A 10,098-nucleotide genomic window follows, 5' to 3' on the forward strand; every position below is an offset into this window, starting at 1 on the left:
TATATACATACACACACACACACACACACACACTTCATAATAAAACAGCCAGCAGTTTTTTCTCAACAGAATTTGACACACTGCAAAAAAATGCCCAGGAATCTGTTATATTTATCAAACCGAGTGAAGGACAAAGGTATATTTTTGATTTCAGAAGTATAAAGGCAGTCCAAGACACACTGATGTTGAAGTGCTCATATTATACTTGGCTTTTTCCCCTTTCCATTATTGTGTTATATATCTTTTTTTTAATAGAATAATTAAAAAATTAATTACATTTGTTGTCAATATGTCCATCAATGTTCTGTATATGAACTTCTATATTTATTAGTAAAATAGAATTGTTCCAGTAGTAGTTTACTGTCTCTGTAAAGACATTTCCATGGAAAATAGTTACATTTCGAGTGTTTCTACTGATAAATTTCAGCTGATAAAACTTAAATTCTTTTATTAAGTTTTTTAAATTCAGATGAGAACGACCAGCTGGTTTAACAGGTTAAGACAGAGACAATGTACATACTGTAGGGTTTGAATGTAGTTTATGTCACCGTGAATAAAATGAGAGTGTGTGCGTGTTTGTGTGTGTGTGTGTTCGCGTGTATAAAAGGCCCTGTTTAAAGCAGAAGTATCTAGGTGTAAAGTGATGAGCAGACTGGGAGCTGGGATTTCCTTTCTTTTCTTATTTATAAACCCCCATCTTTCCATCATCTTTTTCTATCTCATACTTGAAGTCCACATCCTTCCACCAAGGCCACATCCTGTTAATCACCCGTGAGACGCCATAATCTCAGTCACTTTGAACCATCTCTGGTTTGGTTTCAAAGGGAAGGTGGTGACTGGCAACTACGCTTTGCCAGAGACAAGAAATAAATAACGAGAGTGAGTGAGTGAGTGAGTGAGTGAGTGACACGCACCCACCCACACACCCACACCCACACCCACACACACACACACACACACACACACACACACACACACACACACACACACACACACACACACACACACACACACACGTCATCTGAAGGACATCCCCTCACATCTATTAGCACTCCATTATTCTGATACAAGAGGAAGTAAAATATTTCTTTAATCAAAGCTGCACTGCACACATGACTGACTCCATCTTGTGCTTTTATGATACTGATCATCACGGAGGATGAAACAGGGATGTTAGCCATGTGTGTAAAACTGGAGACCACAGGGTAATCATTTCACACAATAAAACTGTAATATTGTCATATCGTATCTTAAATCTTTGCTGAATGGCCTACTATTCCACTGAATTTCCCTTAGGTGTAAGTTGTGTTGGTTGTCAATATTCTTTTTATTATTAGACTTTCATTTAACCGGGAAAATACCTCCTTTCCAAGGGAGACCTGGCCAAAATGACGGAATACAAAGTGAAAAAAAGGCAAGGACTGAAAGAGTCAATTACACATGGAATCCTTTACTGTAGAAATTACAATCATCTTGAATTTGGCAATATGAGTTCCCTCCTTTTTATTTCCTTCTACAGACTATTCCCAGTAGCTGAAGCAGAAAACATGAAGGTTTCTTATTTATCTCTATCCAAGCAAGCTGGTGGTAGCGGACGCTAATAGGCTCAACAAACTGATCAGCAAGGCCAGTGATGTTGTGGGGGTAGGGCTGGACTCTGTGGGTGTCAGAGAGGAGGACGCTGTCCAAACCACATATCATCTTGGACAATGTCTCCCACCCACTCTATGGCATGCTGCTCAAACACAAGAGCACTTTCAGTGCAAGACTTATTCCCCCAAAGTGCACCACAGAGCGCCACAGAAAGCCATTCCTGCCTGTGGCCATCAAACTTTATAACTCCTCCCTCTAGGTGTCCGACACACAGACACTTTGTGAGTTTTAAACGCTATAATAACCATGGAAAATATCTGTTTTGTGCAATAACACTGCTTAAAATGTGTGCAATACTCTGCTGCTACTATTTATTCATTATTACCGTTCAACATTACAATTCCTTAATTAATGTAAATACTGTTTCATAAAATTCGTTTAACTATGTAAATACCGTAAATATCCACACATTTCTTCTCTATATTTCCCTTTGAGGATCAATAAAGTATTTCTGATTCTGATTCCAAAGTAGCGGCAGATAGCTAATCTTATCATGTGAGGCAATTATTTTGTATACTGAACTCTGTGAAATAAGTTTGCAAAGGGGCGTGTATGCGTCTGCCAACAATGAACTGCCACGTCCCCAGCCAGGGACCTCTGTTGCATGCAATTCCTCTCCTGTGTTCCCCGTCATCTCTCTACTACTATTAAAAAGGCACAAAATGCCTCCCAAAAAAGAAATACGTTTGCAAAGTGAAAACAGAAGTATAACCAAACTGCTTTAAAAATACACCTTTGAAAAAACGTCTGACATTTGCTGCTTTGCTCTCCGATTAATTTTTCTTGTTCCAGTTGTCTGTTGGACAACGGAATTGACTGGTACCTCATTCAAATAGCTGCTAATACTTGTAAAACGTCTTAAGTGCGTTATGTGACCATGATGATTTACTGTAAGGCTGTTAATGAGGTTTTTCCCTCTTGCAAAAAAAGCAACAACACATTTTGCACATTAAAATAGAAAAACTACTAATTTACGGCACCAGTTATCGTCTACCAGAGATCTATTTAAGTATCGGTAGCTGCCTGTAAATGTGTGTGTACGAGTGTGTCCTCACTGAGCAGGGCGCTGGGTTCAGGGAACAGGTCTCCGTAGCGGTTGTTGAAGATGCGAGCCAGATCCTGAGCCAGCTCCAAATGCTGGACCTGATCCTCTCCGACGGGGACGTGAGTGGACCTGAGAGATGAACCCAGAACACAACGTCAGCTTCCTCGACAACTGACATTACAGAAGTTAAAATACACAGAAAGACGGGAGCGCAAATTCAAGCCACTTGGAGCCTTGGCTGGAGCTTTCGTCATAGTCACTTTTGCATTTTTGCAACTGTCACCCGGGAGGAAGCAATCAATTTCTTCTTTAATAAAATCCAGAGAGCATTAGAGATGAGTTTTCACTTCTCCTTTTTACACAGGAAATTAAGTTTGGCTGTCTGATGGTTCAAATACCAAACCGCTGAAGAGTGAATGTCTAATTTCTTTAAAAATACGTAGCTAAAGTAAAGATGTTCACTGCAGACACACCAAGCTACAACAACTCAACTACAAACTGATCACTTACTCCGCTCGCATAAATATCTAGTGATGCACCAGCAGCACACTATGTTTCATCAGACAATTTCTCTTCACTCAAAAGACTTAAATGGAAAATGTCAGAACACTCAGTTTTGTTGACTGCATTTTAAATACATCAAGCCGTAAAGGGCTGGCTGATACAAATACAAAAACATACATGGAGGATTTTTTTTGTGTGCAGGTTTTTCAGTAGAGGTGAATGGAGTTTTTTTTTGTGTTTTTTTCCTCAAAGTATTTAATTTGGAATTCCCTTTCAATTTGTGTGCATCCTTTTGTGTGCATCCTGTCCCAGAAATGCTTGTTACTAACCTAGTTCTGGGAAGTTTACTCCCCAGTCCTTATGCTTTTCCCCCAGCATATTTCCTTGGATTAGGATGGCAACAAGATCTTGGTTGCAGCTGTCCCCGCGGTCCTGCTACACTCTGCTACGCTCTGTGATGCCCTGCTGTGTCCTGCTGCATCCCGCTACGTCCACCTATGCTCTGCTATGCCACGCCACACCCTGTAACGCCCTGCTAGGACATGAACTGTTACGACTACCATTTGTAGTCACTGTCTCAATATCTTTATTGTGACTAATATTGCCTCTGTGCAATCACACCCCCAACCGGCACCGTCAGACACCACCTACCAAGAGTCTGTCCCCCTAAAAGGCAGTTTTTCCTCACTACTGTCACACTAAATGCTTGCTCTTGGGGGAATTACTAGAATTGCTGGGGCTTTGTAAATTAAAGAGTTTGGTCTAGACCAACTCTATCTGTAAAGTGTCTCTGGATAACGTTTGTTATGATTTGATACAACTAATAGAATTGAATTGAAGAAAATAGCTCCTATGAGAACAGTTGTGCTGTGGGTTATGGAGCGATTCTGGAAGATGTTGCTGTGGATTTTTTTAAACATGGCTTTTCAATCTTGTGAATGTCTTCTGTTAGGATGGAAGCAGATATCTTAAAACATGGAGAAATCTGCATTGTTAGATGTGTCTTCAATGGGAAAAAAAAGGCTGTATTGCAGGTAGGGGTGCATGATATATCAAGTCAATATTGTTATCGTGATATCACGTTACACACTATAATATTGAAAGTGTTGAGATAAGTAAGCAATATTTTTTTTAATTTATTTTATTGTTTCTAATATGTCCATATCATTTCTCTCAGCCCTATTTTAAGGGTTAATACTGTAATAATTTTCTTTGGCCAAACTTCTCCAAATCCTTCGCACCTATCTGTAGAGTACTCTGATCAGTATTCATACCACATATGAGTCTCTCCATATCAAAATCATGGTTACCCTCAGTCTTCAGTCCCAAACTTTTACCTCAGTCTGCATTGTTTTGCAGAGAAATTACTTATTCAGATCAGATATTCAAAAAAGTGCATGGTCTGAAATAAAACAAATGTACCTACATTTGTTTGAGTATTTGTTTGCAAAAGTTAAAATGAAGCAATGCCTTCTGGGAATTTCAAGACAGATTAGACCGCGTCAGTGTGCTTGTTGGAAGTTGAAGATTGGAAGCTGGAAGCTATACTCCTGACAAAAAAAAGAATCTAGGCATCAAGTGACAAAACAGATTAGCACATTGTTATGAATTATTATGCCTTTTCCCAAAATAAACACACACATGCCACACACACACACACACACACACACACCACACACACACACAAAACTTGAATGGAGATCTCACTTGTAGAGGAGAATGTCGGCAGCCTGGAGGACAGGATACGTGAAGAGACCAACACTGCCTTCATTCTTTAATTTGCTCTTCATCTGAAAAGATAGAGGAAGCAAAAATCAAAAAGAAGTCGAGATAAAAGACACAAAAATAAAGAAGAAAAAGACAAAATACATACAAGCAGAAATAAAAGCAAACTGGTGGAGAGACTGACTTTTTCCTCCCTCAGGATTGAGCTATTTTCACTTTTACGACTCATCGATTCTCAGACAAACACAGTACGGATGAGTTCACGTGATATTTTCCACCATGTTTGAGGTTAACTCATCTGTTGGGTAAACACAAAGTCTTTTCTATGTAGCAACAAAGACCAAGAACACGGAGCAGCTGGCTCTCTCACTCTAACTCAGCATGTATTAAAACTGCATGTGGCCGGGGGGAAATAAATGTAACTAGAAGGGCACTTGTAGAGCGCGGACCTTCGATCTCTTAATACTAACGAAAGTGAAAAATGATCTCTTCCCTGGCCCATGCTACACCCTTCAAACCAGAAAATCAGGTTGGTGTTTTTTTCCGTAATCTTGCTAAAACAATATAATAAACACACACGTTGAAAATAAAGCCTCTTTGGCGGAGGGTATTATAAGAGTTTTGAAAATAGAGGAAAAAAATTATAAAACAGAGTACTTCAGAGGGAGCGTGAAAGGGGATGATCTTAATTTGTGACTCTTAAACTGAAGTTAGACGAAGATGTGGCAATAATTAAATCAGAATGATGCTGAAACGCTGAGTGAGTGGACATCCAGCCGTTATAAGAAGATATAACATCAATAATATAACAACATACTATGAAAAGGAGCCATTTTATTCAGATTGCAGATTGTTGGAGAAAAGATTAGAGATAGCTAGGCTGGATTTTAAAGCTGGTGTCTGTTTAAGTGTTTAGCTTGGAAATAAATACTTTTTATCTCTAGTTGATGATACTGTGAGTCAAAAACCGAGCTGACCGCAACATGTAACAGGATATTAGCGGTGGACTCACTTTGATCTCACTTCAGTCAGTTTTATTATTTTGCCTTTATTTGTATCTGTATGATACTCCATATGTGATTGGATAATTAGAGTACATTTTGTCATTTAAGTTTCTGTAAGTCTTTTAAACTTCCCCAATGATCTATAACTTTAGCTGACATTGTATATGCGACCAGCACAAACTAGAACTCTATATTCAAAGCAGGGACATAATTAAACTATTTTGATTTTTGCTACAGCTCGAGAATGACACATTTGAGCCTTTATGACCAACACTTAAATGGTTAATAGAGGCTCGTTGGAAGAAGACAAGATCATTTGATACCTATAACAGAGTCATTTTAATAATTACATTTAACTCAAATTAGGTCTGGGTAAACTTTTCATGGCGATGATTATATTTTTCCATAAAATAAACTCTGAAGCCTCACACATCATAAATCAGAAATATTTTTCAAATATAATATAATACCCTAACTTCACTATTTACCATATGCAGAGTTACTTATGAAACGTACGTAGCTGCCTCTAGAACTGCTCACAGCTTCTTTGTATGTGCACGTGTGAGTGTCTGCTGCAGGAAATCTTAAGAGTCTAACCTTCCACTGCGGCAGGTGTCGGAGGCGGGGCATGCTGGTCAGACAGCCGAGGATCCAGGAGAGCTCAGCGTGCTCGGACACCTGCAGGGTCCAGAGAGTGGGGAAGATAAACCTTCAGTTATAGTTGGCTTAAAAACACACACAGCCACACGTCATTTGTCCTCGATAACAATAACTTAATTTAAGTTCTGGTCTTGTTCTAGTTCATTTTTGGATCCTTTATGTTCTATTTTTACTCTTTTCATTTCTCACGACTACCTGAGCAAAGAGTAATTAACTGACAATTTTTATTGTTTTTTATTTTCTATTTTCTACATATTATAGCTGTTGGTCTTTTGGGCTGGATAAGGGAAAGAATGTATGTGTTCAAAAATCAATATAGACATTAATAATGGTCAAATAATATACAGTGGCTTGCATAAGTTTACACACCCATGCTAAAGTTGATTAAAAAGGAATAAAAAACATCTTTTGGAAATTAATCATTAATCATTTAGGAAATCCAACCTTTTAAGAACACCAACTTTCTTTGTGAATAAGTAATGTATTGCAATAAATCAATGTTCTTCCTTAAAATAAGGGGGCATGAGTATAGACACCCATCTGTTAAATTCCAATACAATTTATTATTAAAGGCCAGTTATTTCATGGATCCAGGATACTATGCATCATGACAAAGTTTACTTGGCCTTTGGAATTAAAATAACTGGCCTTTAAAATAAAAATGTGCCAGACTCTAAACTTATGCAAGCCACTGTATGTGTATTCTATATGTGTCTGTGTATTGTACATTTATAAAAAATAAAATAAACATACAAAACCACAGAGAAGCATTCAAGAGATAAAAAAGGAGATACATTTAACAGCAAGATTAAACAAACACAGATGAATGGATGAAAGGTCTGTTATGGAACAGGAGGAGGGTGGCTCCATTACGCCACCAAGTGGCAGAGAAGAGTACTGCTTCTCCCCATCTGTCCTCCACTCTACCTGACAGGTGCACCTGGTCACACCTGTGTTTACGGTCAGGAAAGCTAAATCTAGAAATTAATTTGCATTTTCCAATATCAACAGAGCAGACTCAGCCATTGTCTGTGCTGATATGTTGATTTGGTTGCCGTTTGCTTTAGATGTTTAATTATTTATGTACATCTATGACTATGAATTTAAAACGGAAAAATATTTCTTTCTTTCAAAAACGCTTTTACACATAAGTAGGAATTGTTGTGGGTATCAATGACTTTGACACAAAACAACCCTGGATTTTGAATCAGCTGTGGTCACATCAGGGGTTAGTAGGGTAAGTCACTCATGCCTATTATTTGGGTGAAGTCAGATATCACCTAATAAACATTGGTACACTAAAGATGGCTCCATCCCTAAAGCTCAGATATAATCATCATCTGCTACTGTAGTTCCACAGAAATGCAAATTTGTGTTTTGTTTGAGTGGTGGTGATAGATTTTTTCATTTAAGGAGTTATTGAAAAAGCAGTTTTGAGGGCACCTGAACACCTGGTTGAGCGTTCGCCCTATGTACGAAGGCTCACTACTTATTGCAGCGGCCGGGCGAGGGTTCGGTTATGACCTACCTTTGGTACATGTCATTCTCCCTCTGCCTCCCATTTCACGTCTCCACCTGTCTTGTCTAATAAACATGTGGTCCAATAAATGAATAATAACATGTTGTGAAACACTCAATGGGTGAATGTTAATGTGTGTGGTGTAGCTTGGGCATTTGGCAGTGGTAAATTAACTCCAACAGATCCACTTTCAAGGAGGCTGTCCTGAATGTGAACAAAAACGTGCCAGAGAGAGCGAGTGTGTGTGTGTGTGGGGGGGGGGGGGGCAGGAAATATCCTGCAAATTAAAGTTTATGGACGCCGGCTATATTGCCTTTCCCTCTCTCTTGTTGCTTGAAAAGCATTCTGGTCAGCGTGACGTTAACAGCAGACAGCAGGGACATAAACCAAGATTTCGGGCAAACATGTAGGGGGCCGGTATTTATTACACACTGCAGACAGACAAGAGATGGGACAGATGTTGATGTCAGCACAAAAAAAAGGATGGATATGGTTTGAAGTGCAATAAAACTCATGATATTTTCAAGTTTGGAAAGAACAAGGTCTCCATTCAGGCTGCACTGCAAGAATGCACTGCAACAAGCAATATGCTAATGCTAGGGATCATGTGGGCATTACCCTGATTGCGATTTATCCTGCAGCCATGGCAACAACTCCTGTGAAGATGAGATTTTAGAGAGCAGTGAATCCATTTCTATTCTTGGTTCTTCAATAAAACTCAAACTGATTCATTCACTTCCTTTTTGATACCACTGACAGTATGGAGTATTTTCTTTGAGCAGTCTTGTTTTTTCATATGGAGCCGGCGTGTTCAACAGGAGGGACACCTTGCTGCCAAGTTATGTGGCATGAAGCTAAACGAGAATAAAAATAGGGCTGTGTGTGTGTGTGTAGTGGAAGGGGGGGGGATGCCAGAGATACCCAAATGGACTGAGCAACACACACGAACACACACACACACACACACACACACACACACACACACACACACAACTGTGAATTTAAACCTGAAATCTGCATGTTAAGAATGTAAGTATCCTTCTCACTTCCTTCAAGTGGCCAAAGCCAGACTTAATGCTGCTTTAAAGTTGCGTGTTTGTGAATTTCACAGAATTTAAAGTGGATATAAGAATCAGGAGCGAGTTGGCATGTTGGCAAGTTACCATTACAGCAGAGTCAACTGCAGGTAAATAAACAGTCAAAGTTTCATGGAAAACACAATCTCATGTCAGGGAAAGAAATCCTGTAATGGACCCACTGGAAAATGTGAATTCCAGGTTGAAATGAAACCCAGCAGACATCCATCCATCCTTCCTTCCTCTCCTACCTACCTGAGACTGCTGGAAGAGTATTGCCCTCTCTGGGTCGATGCCACAGGCCAGCAGGCTGGCTGCCATGTCTAGGATGTTGCTCCTGAGTTGTGCCGGGTCCTGAGCCTGTGTGATGGAGTGTAGGTCCACTATGCTGTAGAGCACTGAAGGATACTGGTTCTGCAGGGCCACCCAGTTCTCCAGGGCACCCAGATAGTTGCCTAGGTGGGGCACCCCAGTTGGCTGGATACCAGAGAATACGCGCCCACATCCCGGAGGCTCCTATAGAAAAAGGGGAACATGCTCAGGGTTATTTGCACTTTGTAAATTAAAGATGTTCTGTCAAAATATATTCATACGATTTCCTTAAAGTGCTCATATTATGCTCATTTTTAAGTTCATAATTGTATTTAGAGGTTGTACAGAATAGGGTCACATGGTTTAATTTTCAAAAAGCATATTTTTCTACTGCACATTACTGCAGCTCCTCTTTTCACTCTGTGTGTTGAGCTCTCTGTTTTAGCAAGAGAGTGAGGGATCATGCTTCTGTCCCATCTTTGTTGGAAATTGCTAATTAGAAGCGGAGTATGAGGGCGTGCCACGCTAGCAGCAAGGCGAGCATTATAACATGTGTTACAAAGTGACATACGTTTGTTACAGAAGTAAAGGCTGGACTAC

The 10,098-nt window shown here is 39.6% G+C and overlaps 1 protein-coding gene across 1 annotated transcript in view; it reads right to left on the bottom strand.

Moving 5' to 3' along the window:
* wars2 (tryptophanyl tRNA synthetase 2, mitochondrial) overlaps positions 1 to 10,098 on the bottom strand; it is a 23,265-nt gene that overhangs the window by 1,247 nt on the left and 11,920 nt on the right. The window contains exons 2-5 of the mRNA XM_034886129.1: positions 9,442 to 9,702; positions 6,529 to 6,609; positions 4,910 to 4,992; positions 2,709 to 2,827 (exon numbers count right to left, since the gene is read on the bottom strand). Coding sequence (XP_034742020.1) covers positions 2,709 to 2,827; positions 4,910 to 4,992; positions 6,529 to 6,609; positions 9,442 to 9,702 — 544 coding nt within the window. The remainder of the gene's footprint in view (positions 1 to 2,708; positions 2,828 to 4,909; positions 4,993 to 6,528; positions 6,610 to 9,441; positions 9,703 to 10,098) is intronic.

The sequence above is a fragment of the Etheostoma cragini genome, chromosome 11 (genome assembly GCF_013103735.1).
Source record: "Etheostoma cragini isolate CJK2018 chromosome 11, CSU_Ecrag_1.0, whole genome shotgun sequence".
Lineage (NCBI taxonomy): Eukaryota > Metazoa > Chordata > Actinopteri > Perciformes > Percidae > Etheostoma > Etheostoma cragini.